Source organism: Myodes glareolus, chromosome 3, assembly GCF_982192425.1.
Source record: "Myodes glareolus chromosome 3, mMyoGla1.1, whole genome shotgun sequence".
Lineage (NCBI taxonomy): Eukaryota > Metazoa > Chordata > Mammalia > Rodentia > Cricetidae > Myodes > Myodes glareolus.
In genome coordinates, this window is record NC_142028.1 from 72,570,750 (window position 1) to 72,585,365 (window position 14,616).

The window sequence follows — 14,616 nt, forward strand, 5'->3', positions numbered from 1 at the left end:
CATAGTGGTGCAAGAATCCCTCTACATATGCATGAAGGAGCGCCTGAGTGAACAGGTCTTTGGCTATTGCCCTGCGTTTTTTGTCTCAAGATTCTCACTTAGAACACAGTGACCACCACCCAGATGGTATCCAGCAACAAGCCACTGATGCACAGAAGGATTGTGTAGTTATAGTCTTGGGCTCAAGTTCTGGCTTTATCACTAAATATATAGGTAGTTTTAGGCAACTTAGTCTTTCTGACTTCTGTTGCTTGTAGAATAGGCATCACTTCACACAGTTGAAAAAAATTAGGTGAAGCTGAGTGGTGATGGTGGCACATGCCTTTAATTCTAGCATCCAGGAAGCAAAGGCGGGTGGATTTCTGTGAGTTCAAGGCCAGTCTGGTCTACAAGTAAGTTCCAGGACAGGCAGGGCTACCCAGAGAAACCAGGTCTTAAAAAAAAATAACAACAAAAGTAAGCGAAACACTATAAACAAATAGTCCCTATCACTTCTTGTCAGAAAGTATAAGATCTACTTGTAACTGGATGACTGTGAAAGACTAGACTTCTCACAGCTCTGGCTTTTGAGCTTGCTACAAAATTAAGCAGCATGTAGGTATGAAAAAGCTGTCTGTAATGTAAGAGCATCTAGGCAGCTGGCTGGTGGCCAAGGCTGGGTTCCACCTCAACCTTGGGTTCCACGGCTCAGTGGGATAAGCAGCTTGTCCTTTATTTCTGGTGTCTGAATCTTCAAGGACTGCCTGCCCCTGGGGTGGGTTCCCAGCTGGGCATGCGGCCTGATGATGTGCTTAGCCTGGTTTGGGTCTAGGCAGGAAACAGTACCTTACATTCACACAGAAAGGAACCAACACACAGTGCTAGGGATTTGATCCTTTGCCTTTTTTCCTAGTGCAACCTATCGAAAGGTTGTTTATGTTGAAATGAGTTAACTGCCCACCTTTTTCAGAGACTGAGACAGTGAGTTCCATGACGACCTGGACTGTACAACAAGACCCTGTCTCAAATTAAAAATGAAAAAGAGCTGGACATTCGTAAGGCCCTGGATTCAGTCCCAGTGCTGCAAAGAAAAGTAACAGCTCAGCTAATTCCTAACTTAACAGGATGGCAGCATATTAGATGCTGAGGATGGTGGAAGGCAGAGGGAACAGTTCTTACTCATCTTAGAGAATCTGTAACAAAATGAAAAATTAATATAAGAACTGTCATCAGAGAAACAATCTAAGATGATTTTTATTTACCTTGCAGTTTGATTTCCCAGAAAGATAAAGATTTGATAGGGCAAAATCACCTGTGTTTAGTCCTATTTTACTGTCCCCTGAAGGACACTAAAACTATGTGATTATATTTTAATTAAAATTATTATAACTGGGTAGTGGTGGTGCACACCATTAATTCCAACACTCAAGAGGCAGAGGCAGGGAAATCTGTGAGTTCGAGGCCAGTCTGATGTACAAGGACTGCTAGGACTGTTACACAGTGAAACCCTGTCTCGAAAAACAAAAACAGACAAAACAATTTAATATTTCTCTCTCTCTCTTTTTTGGGGGGTCTTGTTTTTTGCTTTTTGTATTTTGAGACAGTCTCACTGTGTAGCTCTAGTTGGTCTTGAACTTTATGTAGATCAGGACTTTAACTCACAGTATACACCTGCCTTTGTATCTTGAGTGCTAGAATTAAAGACATGTATCACCACACTTGGCTATTGGTGTTTTGTAATTTTTCATATTTTTATTTTTTTACTTCATGCATATGAATGTTTTGCATGCATGTAAGTGCATTCTGCTTGCCTGGTGTCCATGGAGGTCAGAAGGCACTGGATCCCCTGGAACTGAAATTATGGATGATTGTCAATAGCTGTGTGGGTGCTAGGAACCAAATCTAGGTCATCTGAAGAGCAGTGAGTGCTCTTAATTATTTGGCCATTCTCCCAGCCTGTAATCATTGACTTTAAACTGAGAAAGAAAGAGATCATGATTTGTTGCTTAGCATGAAACTAGTTTTGTTTATAGCTATTTTCATAACTCAAATATTTTAACTTTTCAGATGCTAATTCTACAGAATTTGACCCTAAGACTAGCCATCCTGTGGTGAGTCAAGCATTTGAACCGCACAGGGCTTAGAAGGGGTGGAAGGACATCTGTGAAGTAGGGGATGGCAGACAGGCAATGAGGCCACTGAGTCTCCCAAACCCTCAGATCTCATGATAAGGACTTTCTGGGTTTTCATTTAATTCCTCACCAGTCTTTTCAGGTTACCACAGGAAATCTGTAATAGACAGGTATGATCCCCTGATAGCAAGGAGATAGCTCTCCTGTCTCCTCAGTTCCTGGTGGAAAGTGTCTGGGGGTGGAGGCTTGTTGACGGTAATCATTGTTCTCAAAGTTCCATATAACGGCTCTTGTTCTCCTGGGTGCCAGTCCTGGAAGGCAGACAGGCTCAGGGTTGACAAGCTCGGGGTGGTGATTTCTTTAGGCTTTTTTCCAAACTGCAATCCTGCTGCTGTTGATCACCTAGGCATGTGGCCTAGACAGCCTGTAAGGTTCACTGGGGAGGAGCATTGTCTTTGTCTTTGAATCCCTAGCCCAATGAGTGACAGGCATACTTAAGCATTTTCTTTTTCAGTATTCAGCAAATGCTGATCATTGGTTGTGTACAAGAGACTGTTTTGTCATTGAGAATACTGACAAGATGGACAAGTTTTTGATCTCAGTGACTTAACATCTGTATATTAGGTGATCTAAAGTTGGAGTTTTGTTAATATAAGAACAGTGGGATGAGGGGGTGAAGCAAAGGGAAGCCTGGAGGAGTTTGTAAGGTGCTTGGGCATGCTGGGCCAAGAGGTAAGCCATACCAGCCCCCTTTGGGGTGCCACAGTCTCCCTGTTCATAGACTTGTTAGTGGCTGTTGGTCTTTCGTACCCTTTTCAGACCCAGAGGACAGCTGAGTCTGACTAATTAGTCTTGTGGCCATATTACTGTGGTGCCACAGCATAGAGCCTTTGATCTCCCCAGGGGACAGCATCGTGAGGCAGGCTGAAGCACTGAACTCCTTTCTGGGAGTGCTTCACTTGGGGAAGGAGGTCTGACTGTAACAGCAGCAGAGTGTGGTAGTCAGATTTGTTTTCTGAATGTCTCTAGGTCATAGACATGCCAGAACATAATCCTGGGCAGATGGGTGGAACCATGAGGCTGGGCAAGAGGAGGACCCTGTTCCAGACCAAGAACTCAGTCATGAGTAAGTTGTTTCACATGAGTCTAACTTTTGTCCTGGTCTATACAGGGCACATGGGCTAGGTGGTGCTGTAGCTCCAAAGAGCCAGGCCAACCTCTTCTTGGCTTTGTTCCTGGTTTTGCAATTTTTTCTTCCTCCTTTTTTCATGCTTGTTTAGGATGTTCTGTGTTAGCTAGATGGTCTCTGGGAATGCAGACAAGCCGTTAGGTTAAATCCTTTGCAATCCATGGTTACTTTCTTATACTAGTAAATAAAGCTATGCAGAATTTGGTGGTTAAAGAAAAAAAAAATCACAATTTCATATAGTTTAAATACATTTTATTCTAACAAATAATCATGGTTAAAAACTTAGGGGAATTGGAGGAGGAAAATATTGAAGAAAATTAGTAGACATTGCCTTGCCCAGTGGAAACATTGCTTTAACCATTGGTAGAAGCACTCTATGTCTTGTGGGGGCAGACTAGTTTGAGAATCACTTGGACCATTTTCCAGTTTTCCCAGCTGTGCTGTTATGTATTTGGGGCCTCAGTAGACAGTGAGGAGCGAGTCAGTAAGCACCCCATTTACTCACACTGCTTATTTATCCACGGTCACCAGGCACCAACCAGCTTTTCATTTCCCTTCCAGACACTGTTCTGAGGGAACTGGCTTTCTAGGAGGGCCTGGCCTGTTCCTGTGGTGTTCCAGCATCACAGTGCTTTGCATTCAGCAGTGATGTGTTCAAGGGACCTCGTGAAAGTTTGTTCCTGTTGTGGTACTTAGTTTGGGCAGAGGAGTCAGAGCCCCAGGAATTGTCTGAATTACATATATCAAGAGCAGATGGCTAGCAGAATTTTGGTAGCCTGGTTTACTACCTACATGATGGAGTGAATTGGGAAGTTAGTAGTTTACATAGATTGTTTGTCATACAAATTGCCTGGTTTTCTGCAGGGAAACTCTATGGAGACACAGACTACTTGGAAGAGAGGCACCGCCACCGATTTGAGGTGAGGATGTGAGCCTGCTCCTTCTGCTACTATGCAAAGAAGGGAATGGAGAGGCCAGCACAGTGAGTTTTCTGCCCCACCAGGTGAATCCAGTCTTGAAGAAGTGCTTGGAAGAGCAAGGCTTGAAGTTTGTTGGCCAAGATGTTGAAGGCGAAAGGATGGAGATTTTGGAGTTGGAAGGTGACTGGGTAGTGATAACTCCTCGGTGTGTGGGAAAATAGAAAAATGTGTTTCCCAGATGTGGCGGTGTCATACGCTGCGGTTCCAGCCCTTAGAGAGTTGAGGGAGGAGGATGAGTTCAAGTTAGCCAGGGCTTGAGCCAGATAGACCTTGTCTAAAGAAAAACGAGGCGGCAACAGTGTCTGGGCAGCAGTTTCTGACAGTTCTGGAGATAGGAAGTGTCTCCCTAAGCATGGCTTCCACGGCAACCATGTAGCCCTGGGCTCTCCTGGTATGAAGAACTGAACTTTGTGCTAAATTCCTTTCAGATTTCATGTGAGCTGTGGGGCTCAACCTAGGCAAGTCACAAGATACTCAGGACTCTGGAGAGCAGGAGCCTCCCTCAGCCGTGAGGTCTATGGTATTGAGGAAAGAGTCAGCTCCCTCCTGCTTTGGAATTCCTTTTGCCTTGAATTGAGTTTCTTTCAGACACTCTTAGGGTTTATTTGTCTCATCTTTGTATGCACAGGATACTAATTTTTCCTTCTGAATTTGTGTTGCAGATCACCCATTCTTTGTTGGGGTGCAGTATCACCCTGAGTTCCTTTCCAGGCCTATCAAGCCCTCCCCACCCTACTTTGGCCTCCTTCTGGCCTCTGTCGGGAGGCTCCCATACTACTTGCAGAAAGGTTGCCGGCTCTCACCCAGGTAGGGATATTAATCACAGTGAGGCTCTACACAGGCTAAGGAAAAGCCATTTAGCAGGTCCTGGTCCTTGTGTAGGTGACCACACATTCCTCGCTATGCTGTGAAGGTTAAAGGTTGGCTTCCCCTGTCTTACTGGCCAGGCCTCCTCTCTGTGATTTCTGGTTCTGGTAATGCTGCTGAGCAGATCCTGTCCATGGCAAGCGGTCACAACCAGCTGGGCTTATGCCCGATTACTTTTATCTGAACTAGTTTCTCTCAGTAGGTGGCAACCATATCAGTATTGAAGTACTCAGGAAGGAAATCCCTCCACAGCCTCACATGGGTGGTAGAGATCGTTGCCATGTGTGGACACACACTGTTGTATAACAGTGGTTACAGAGATGGGGAGGTAAATTGTTCGCCGGGAGACGAGTAAACCTTCTGTATTCCACAGGGACACTTACAGTGACAGAAGCGGGAGCAGCTCCCCCGACTCTGAAATCACTGAACTGAAGTTTCCATCAATAAATCAGGACTGATCTGGTAAGTGACATTTTTAATGTTTATTAAAAAAAGACAGTCTCTAAGAGCTCACTGGCAAGCCCGCCCAGCTGTATCAGTGAGCTGCAGAGACTTTGAGAAGTTGTCTCAAAAAGTAAACTGAAAAGTGACAGGAAGACGCCTGCCAGCCTCTGTTCTCCACGTAGAAGGCACACACAGGTGCATAGACCTACACTCCCCTCCACACACAGACATTTGTCAGTCATTGGGAGTGCCTGTCCCTCGGCAGCCTTGAAACAGGCTGCTGCTTTAGACAGAGTGTTTGTATCTAGCTGAGCATGGCACAGAGGTTGCTGCAAGACCTCGATGGTGTGTGGTTCTGTGGAATTGCAAATGCGGGCTTCTGCCATTTTCCCATAGGAACAGGCCTTATTCCCTGTGGTGGCTGGCGGCTGACCACGTTCTGACACTTCTCTAATAAACATCTTGTAATTCTAGCATTTTTTTTCTTTTTAAACAGGATGATTCTTCAAGAAAGCCTTTGACCTGATAGTTTACAACTATGATTTTACACTCTGCTTTTGACACTTCCTTTAAATTATGTTTTTATTAAGATTATTTTATTATGGGGGAAAAGTATTTGGAAAACTTTGCCACTTGCATGTCCTATCATTTATATTAGCTCCTGCGACATACCTGTTTGTGAGACAATTCCTTTGCAATTGTGTTTCTGACATGGGAAGTGAGACTCTGGATGGGACCTGATGGTGGCCAGCAGCTGGTTGAAGGCCATCAACCACCTTGCTTTTCCAACCACTCGAAGTCACTGTCATTCAAGTGCATTGCTATTATTTCCCTGGGGTGCCAGCTCTTCTAGCTGGACTTCTAACTGTAGGCATTGCTGGAATCTTGGTGCTGCTGAGTTGTGGGGGACTTGGTGCCAGTTGTGGCCCTTGTCATCCAGAGGGATGTTTGGTTCTTAGGCACATGAGATAAGCTCTATGAAGTGTCACATTAAAAATCTTGGGGCTCTGGCCACACTTCCTGTTTGTGGAGCTGAGAACACTCCTTGCATCAAGGGGTCAAGAAATGAACAATCTTGGGAACTATTTATGAGCCCTCTCTTGTGTATGCAGCATTGGTTTGGGGGTATTTTTTTCCTTCCAGGATGGTGTTATTGCAGTTGAAATGCAATTCGAAAAGTTATTTTCCTAATGTGACATAGCAGTGGGCGTGGCCACATGCCCACACTATGGTGGCTGGCTCAATGTATACGCCTAACTTAATAAATAATGAGGAACCATTGCTGTGTATTCTTATTCTGTCACTGGCTGGTGTGTTTTTCCATGGGTACTAAGCTTCAGTGCTGGGTTGTTCCTAAGCCAGCAGTGTGATGCTTTGTATCAAAGTAAGATGCAAGCCTTCATAGCACCTAGGATTTCTCAGCAAGGCTTCAGTTTGTCATGACATACCATGTGCCAAGGGATTCAAAACCAGTTGCTGCTGTGTGTTACTCAGCAGGGGAAAAGCAGAGCCATGGGCTGCCTGAACATGATCATTTGCTCACTGCAGACAGGGCACTTCACACATGGAACCAGACAGCTAACCAAGGGCTATTCTAACCAGCTGGTCTGCTTTTTCTCACTCTGCACTCATTCGTGACCTCTAGAGTTGAAGCTCAGAAGTTCAAGGTCACAGGGACTGGATTCTTTCCAAAGTCACCATTACGAGGTGATGGTGGCAGGTTGCAGGCCTAGTTGTGTATAGGTTGTAAAAGTAATATCCTTCACTTGCTGTAAGTTGAGACATTGAGTCTTGGGGAGGGATATGTGTCTCACCAGTTAGTCCAGCTCCTACCTTAGACTCTCATTCTCTGGTCCAATGCCACTATCATCCCTGAGGCCTCCTGTCTTTCCCTCACTTCTCAGTAAGCTCATGTTTACTTCTACACAGATCCTGTCTTCTGTGTAAGAAGAAGACATTACTTCTCATTTCCCTTCCCACCCAGTGGTTTCATTATTCCCCATGCTGAGGCAGTATTGTAAGTCCTGGTAGGGGTTGTATTCTGTTTGCTGCATGGAAAGATCAGGTCTTGAGTAGTGAGTGGTCCAGGGAGTGTCCAGTAGCCAGTGAATGGGGCATGGGAACTGAAATTTCAAAACTCGGCGTGTGCACATGTGTTGAGGATACAGTGCTTTTTCTTTTTGATGCCTACTCTGAATGTGGCTGAGAACCTCAAGAAAGGGAGAGCGGATAACTACTTTCATTGTCTTATAAAATGTTATTTGTCAGTACTTTAAAAGTACCCTTGATTGTTGATTGTCTCATTAGGGTATTAGGTACCTATCACATGCCTGTGTTCTGAACACAGACCATATCCCTGACCTGCAGCATGTACTTCAGTGGGAGAAACTCTGACATTGCTATGGAGGGGAAAGGAAGCCAGAGACAGTTGCTCCTGCCCGTGATCCTAGCACCTTGGCAGTGACAGGACTGGGGGTGTTGAAGCAGGAGGATTACCACAAGTCCAAGGCCATCCTGGAGGGGAAGCTAAGTCCTGCAGCTCTGAGAAAGAGGGCTCTAGACAGGGGAGCACTCAGTGTAGAGGTGGGGTGGGGTGGTTGCTGTAGCATGTGTGGCTGGTGTTAGGGGCAGCAGGAGGAGCTACTAAAGGTGGCTGTCTTACGATGAAACGGGTGTGGGCAGAGCAGGTGGAGCAGGATTTAGCTCTTGCTTTAGTGCCAGTTAGTGGGGAAGCAATAGTCTGTGGCTAGACTCCTCCTGTGAATGGCTGTTCTGCCATGGCTAACAGATACCAGATACTACATGATGGTGACAAAATGCCCCTTGCCCACTTGTCACTGTCTGACAAGTCACAAGACTAAGTCAGAGGTAGGCACAGTTTCTCCAAGTGCTGAGTCTTAGGGCAGAGCTGCAGTGGGTGCTGAGTGGCTGCAGTGCTGTGGTATCTCAGAGTGGGGCTTTGCCTCCTGAGCAGATGTGGGCTGGGCATGAGACTTGTGATACAGCAGCCTCTGGCTGGCTGATCAACTGTCTTAGAAGTAACTAAGCATTCCTGTGTGTGTAGGTGTATAAGGAGCGGTGACAGGTTAGGGTAAGAGCTGCAGGGTGGCCCTTTCCAGGTTGACAATTTTCCTAGCCTGCTAGAATTGGCTTAGGCAAAAAGTGCATTTGGGATTAAGAGTTAACAGTCCCTTAGAGGTCAGTTCTAGAATAGCTAGCCAAGTTTTCCGAAATCGGGGTTCTTGGCGATGTGCCAAGAGCTGATGGTCAGCCTGTTCTGAGGTGAAGCCACAGCACCCGCATGAGCAGTGCCGAAGGAGAGAGGTGGTAGCCCATGTATGTTTTATTCCAGGCCTTAGCCCCCATCTTCCTCATCCTCACAGGACGCAGCAGCTGCAGGACAGGGACCGCTGCTGCTGAAGCTGCTGCTGAAGCTGCTCCTTTTCCACCGTTAGCACCTTCACCTTCTCTTCCAGCTTGCCCAGCTCCATCGTCCACTTCTGAGAGGACAGTGTGGCAGTGATGATCAGGCTGCCAGTCCCAGGCCATCTTTTCTGGGGTGGGCCATAGCCTGGGGGCCCTGGCTATGCTGATGCCTCTGACCAAGGAGCTTGAGGTGCCTGTATACTCCACTGGGATGGAGCCCCCTTTGCAGCCTCCCAAGGGCTGGCACAGGGATCTATCTGATCACCACCTGACCGTGTCTCCAGTGTCAGCTCCGTTGCCCTCTGTTTTTCACCACCTGGTGGTTCTCTCAGAAAGCCTGCACCATGGGACTCAGTCCAGCTTTCTGCCACCCCTCACCAAGCTCTACCCAGTTACAGTGCATAACACTTGGAGTTTCCGTATAGCACCTCAGTAGTCCAATCAACCTGATCCCCTGGTCCTTCAACATAATGGCTCAACTGCTGAGCCAAGGTGGGTGGGGCTTTGTGCTGTGGATTGGGGTACAGGTTTTAAAATGACCACTGTGACTTTCCCTCTGGCTACTGAGCTGTGGAATTTGGGAGGAGGCAGAGTTCTTTTCATCCAAGCCCTCCCTTCTCCAAGCATGCCCACAGCCCTTTAGGGTAAGTGGCTGGAGAGGTCTGAGTCCGCTTGACCTCAGCCTACCTTGGCCAGAGCCTCCTCACCTGCCTGCACCAGTCCTGGATGGCGCCAACAGACAGTGGGCCCTGGATGCTTCCGTCACGTCGTAGAAATACCTCCCCCTGGTCTGTCTCATAGAGCTGTGGCTCACCCTGGGCCTTGGGGGTGTGTACGGTCAGACGGAGTACCTTAGCAGGGGCAACAGCAGCTCAGAAGGTGCCACACCTGATAGTGACAGCCCCAGTTCCACTTGAGCAGCTCCACACTTTACCTCCCAGAAGCAGCCTGGTGGGCTTCTGCTTGCGGCTACCCACCCGTGCTGCTCAGCAATGTCACAGGGCAGTCCCACTGTTCTGAGTGACCATAGGCACTAGTAGCTCACCTTGAGAGGGGTGTTGGCTGTGGAAGTGCTTATGACGGGGATGAAGGTGAGGGTGTAGGCATCAGGGAAGACCTGGGGTTTGAAGCCCTGCAGGATGGAGTCCACCAGCAGGCGTGTGCGGTCCTCATCACGGTGGCTGCAGTGGATGCCCTGTACCAGGCCATTGTCCTCCACACCTACCAGCAGGCTGCCACCCTCACTGTTGAGAAAGGCACACACGTAGCGCCGTACGTGGTGCTTGAAAGCCAGACTCAGGTACTCACCGCTGCCTCGCTTAAATTCCACGTTCCGTGTCTCACTGCCAAGGAAAGCACCCTGGAATAGCTGCTCCTGGCCCAAGATCTCCTGGTGCACAATGGCACTATCAGAGCGCACGCCACTGGGTCGGTTCTGAGAAATCTGTCGACGCCCAGCCCAGCACCAGTTAGGGGAAGAGTCTGGCAGTTGGGGCTGCTGTGGGCGCCTTAAGCCTGGGCTGGGGCCAGGGCTGGCGCTTGGGCTTGGGCCGCTGTCCTGTTGGGGTAGGGGTCGAGAGTGGGTGTATAGGCAAAGGTAAAAGATAAGGAACCCTAACCTAAGAGACTGCCAGACCACCATCACACTACTGCTATTGGTCCTCTCCCAGGCTGAGGGCTTGGGCTCCTACAGTGACACCTGCTCTAGGATGCCTGGGTGGGTAAAGAGATTGTCCCTTTGGAGGCGGGAGCCACCCATGGGTCAGTCTTTTCCCACTTGGGAGTATGTAATAGGGTTCAGGCCTCGATGTTCCCAGGAGGCATCTTGGTACTCTGTAGTTCTCTGGGCAGAGCTGCAGGGCCTTGAACTGAGGGACCTACCCTCTTTGTTGTTCCTGAGTGTCTGCCAGCTACCTCCTGGCCAATGGAAAGTACCCTGAAACTTAGCTTGCTTTCTTCTTCCTGAGTCCCTCTGTGGCTCCTGTTTTGTCTCTAGGGCTCTGAGCATTTTGTTTCTGCATGGTAACTTCCTTAGGGTCTTGACAGCCCATCCATTAGCTTCCTCTTCCCATCTCAGTAGCTCTAAATGCCAATCGAGTGGCCACTCCCATTTCTCAGCAGCCTTCACTTCTACAGGGAAGGACACTCAGCTGGGCTGGTGCACACTGATGGACAGGACCTAGCAGCCCTCAGCTCCCCAGGGAAGATGAACTTAGCCTCAGAAACAGAACAGAACTGGCACAGAAACACAAAAGCAGGTGCTTGGGCATCAAAGGTATCACAGAGCTGCAGAGCCACAGTTCATGCCCCATGGGTTTGCCCTCTGGACAGAAGACCCAAGGATATTGGTAGTATAAACTTTCACCCCTCAAAACTGGCCTGGACCCTGCTTTCCTGAGATCATGACAGCTGTAGTGATCTGGACCCAGCCTTTGGCCCAGCTTCTTCCTCAGATGCCTCTGTGGCCTGCAGCCTCAGGTCCAGAGATATCAAACAGCCTGTTCTATGGCACTACTGAATATCTTTTCTTGGGGCCTTCTGTGCTCCCAAGCCTGGCTTTTCGGTCCCCTTTAATTTGTCTTCAGTGGGCCGTGAGGGCTTGCCTGTTCTCCCTCAGCCACTCCAACTTTGGGACTGGCAGAGTTGGTTCTGCTCCTGAAGGACTTTCCTGCCTCAGCCTCACTTCTGGTACTTGTGGTGTTTGTCAACAGAACAAATGAGGTAGGCTGAGGAGAAAACTAGCACTTGGTATGTTATGTCCTGGGTCTCCCAAATCTGATTGGAATGCAAACATTAGTCCCTCTGAGAAGAGGGGTCAATCATTGAGTCACATCCCCAGGGCATGCGTGCAGTGCATCTCTTCCTTAACAAGCCTTTCAGGGGACAGTGGGTAAATGGCACTTACCTCCCTGTGGTTTAAGGACTCCAAGCCCTCACTCAACACCAGCTCCTTGCCACGGGCTGTGAGCTCTCTGAGGATTAGCTGCTCCTCCATGGCCATCTGCAGACGCCAGGGAAGGGCGGCCAGGGCAGCCTTGGGGGCAGCCACCTGTACCAGTGCATAAGTGTTTCGTGGCCGCCTTACTACTTCAATGTGCTCACGGGCCACTGGCAGCTCCAGCCGCTCTAGGGTGTCTCGTAGCAGGCAGGCAAGCACGGGCACAGAGAACTGGGGGTTCAGGTGGCCCACATAAAGAGTATGTGTGCTGGGAACTGCCTTGAGGCCAGAGTCCTTGGGCGAGGACTCTTTTCGAGGCAGCTTTGGCAGGAGCTGCTTGTCCTGGGACTCCACGGGGGACTCCCACATCTGTGTCTGTGCTGACCTCTTCCTCTGAAGGGATTTTGGTAGTCCTCACTGCTGAACGCTCTTTCTGGGCCTGGCTTTCAGGCTGGCCAGGGTGTCCAATGGACTCACAGGTGCTGAGGCTTCTGGAGGCATATGGACTGGCAGAAGCTAGGTAGGGTTAGAAAGAAAGGAGGGCAAAAGGCCAGTAAGCCCCCCCCCCCTTTGGTGCCTAGGAAAGAACCAGGTGGGCCTGTGGGTAGATGAGGGTTTGCTTGAAGGGTTAGGAGGAGTCTTTGAGGTCTCCTTCACACCCTCTAGCTGCCTTCCTAGGACCTCCTAGCTGTCGCTGGGGTTTCCTCACACCTACAAGGTTCTCAAAGTCTCCAGGTCCTAGCAAGATGGTTATACTGGGCCTCAGAGTATATAGGTCGAAGTTCCAAACTCTCAGGGCTGGTCTGCCTCTCTTCCACTTGCTCTAAAACCTGCCAGGAGGCTAGTATGGGTCATTCAGACTAGGATTAGGTTGGCAGGTTCATGGCTCAGCGGTCCTGTTCTTCCAAAGGTGCTGAGTTCAATTCCCAGCAACCACATGGTGGGTCACAACCATCTGTAATGAGATCTGGTGCCCTCTTGAGGAAGAGACCTGGTCAGTCATCCTCATCAACTTAGACCATGAAACCCAATATGAACAAGTTCAATAGACCCACCATATAGGCTGCCCATGCATGCTTCAGTATTGCCAGGGCATAAATTTCAATTTTTCATTTTTGGCAGGTTCTTGGGGTTTTGTTATACTGACAAAAGCTATAGTCCCCCCTCCATGAAAAGGATCTTTGCATGGCCTCAACATAGAACTTGAAGCCAGGTGATGGTGGCACACACCTTTAAAGCAAGTTCCAGGACAGCCAGGACTATACAAAGAGACCCTGTCTTGAAAAAACCAACCAACCAACCAACCAACCAACCAACCAAATCCAATTTGAGATGCCCCAGGAACTTGAACTGAGCTTGCACGTCGCCCTAGGCTTGGGAGCACATTTACAAGTTTTGCCACAGGCCCTCCACTCACCCCCATGCCCCCAGCCTCCAACTTGGGTGGCAGGTGCCACCAGCCCGCATCTTTCCAGATTGGATTTTTGAGGTGGTCGGAGTCCGAGAGCCACTACAGCGGCAGTGAGGGCATTCAGGGCAAGCCACAAGAGGAGGCAAGAGGAGGCCTATGATCTTCATGTCCTGCTGGCTCCTGCGGGGGGCATGGAAGGTGCTCGCCCTGGGCTCTCACAGCTCCCTGGCCTGGGATATTAAGACCTGGCATGGAGGCAGAGAGAAGCATAGGAAGTGGGCGGGGTCTGCACATGAACCTCTGTGATCTCACGAAGGCCAACAATGCCTTCTGATTGAGCCACAACCAGCAAGCAGGACTGGGGGATGCTGAGCAAGGATGGCCCTCAACACCATACTCTTGGCCAGACACTGTAAACAGACGCAGCTGTTCAGGCACCACACAGCTTGGCAATGGTGGCCCTTGGAGCAGCTTCCAGAACTGCGGGTCCAAATCCACTTCTTCCCTCTGCACGACCTCTCCAGACCCCAGTGCTCACACAAGCCACTAGTTGCCACCTTTTTGGCTCTGCTGGCTAAAGTTTCCACCTCCTTGGTCCTCAACCCCAAGCTCCATAGAGTGCTGACAGGACCTAGCTGCTTCCAGGATGAACCAAAATGTACAGGGTGGGATCCAGGGTTCCCTTGATACAAGACCCTTTTCTGTGCCAAACAGTCATTTCTTGTTAGAGGTTATCATCTAGAAGGACCTACAAATCAGCTAGGCTTGAATAACATGCAGCCTCTGCCAATGAGGCCCTCGAGGGCAGCTTAGCTTAGGTAAGCTTCCTTTTCTTTTTCTTCTTCTTTTTCTCCAAGTCAGGGTTTCTCTGAGTCGTCCTGGCTGTCTTGGAACTTGCTCTGTAGACCAGGCTGGCCTCAAAGACATCTGCCTGCCTCTGCCTTCCCAGTGCTGGGATTAAAAGAATTTATCACCACTACCCAGAAGAATTGTTTTTATTTTATGTGCATTGGTGTTTTGCTTGCATGCATGTCTGTATGAGGGTGTCAGATCACCTGTAACTGGAGTTAGAGACAGTTGTGAGCTCCCATGTGGTTGCTGGGAATTGAACTTGGGTCCTTTGGAAGAGCAGCCAGTGCTCTTAACTGCTAGGGCCATCTCTCCAGCCCCAAGTACCTCTTATTATTATTAAAAACTGATTTACTGCTGTGTGTATGATGTGGGGGAAGGAACACATGTGTCATGCCACA

The 14,616-nt window shown here is 48.9% G+C and overlaps 2 protein-coding genes across 5 annotated transcripts in view; one reads left to right on the forward strand and one right to left on the reverse strand.

The window, feature by feature from the left end:
* Positions 1-6,872, forward strand: part of Ctps1 (CTP synthase 1) — a 28,219-nt gene extending 21,347 nt beyond the window's left edge. For all 4 annotated transcript variants that reach the window (XM_048434557.3, XM_048434559.3, XM_048434558.3 and 1 more), the window contains exons 13-19: positions 2,047-2,090; positions 3,141-3,237; positions 4,165-4,220; positions 4,304-4,400; positions 4,943-5,087; positions 5,521-5,609; positions 6,088-6,872. In XM_048434557.3, the coding sequence (XP_048290514.1) occupies positions 2,047-2,090; positions 3,141-3,237; positions 4,165-4,220; positions 4,304-4,400; positions 4,943-5,087; positions 5,521-5,605 (524 nt within the window). In that variant the 3' untranslated portion in view covers positions 5,606-5,609; positions 6,088-6,872. The remainder of the gene's footprint in view (positions 1-2,046; positions 2,091-3,140; positions 3,238-4,164; positions 4,221-4,303; positions 4,401-4,942; positions 5,088-5,520; positions 5,610-6,087) is intronic.
* Positions 6,873-8,910: 2,038 nt separating this feature from the next.
* On the reverse strand, positions 8,911-13,911 carry Slfnl1 (schlafen like 1). Its single transcript, XM_085686514.2, has 5 exons — positions 13,373-13,911; positions 11,923-12,471; positions 10,063-10,575; positions 9,725-9,868; positions 8,911-9,091 (listed from the first exon to the last, which is right to left on the reverse strand). Exons 2-5 carry the CDS (start codon positions 12,322-12,324, stop codon positions 8,969-8,971), a joined length of 1,182 nt encoding a protein of 393 aa, XP_085542640.1. The 5' UTR covers positions 12,325-12,471; positions 13,373-13,911; the 3' UTR covers positions 8,911-8,968.
* Positions 13,912-14,616: the final 705 nt, after the last annotated feature.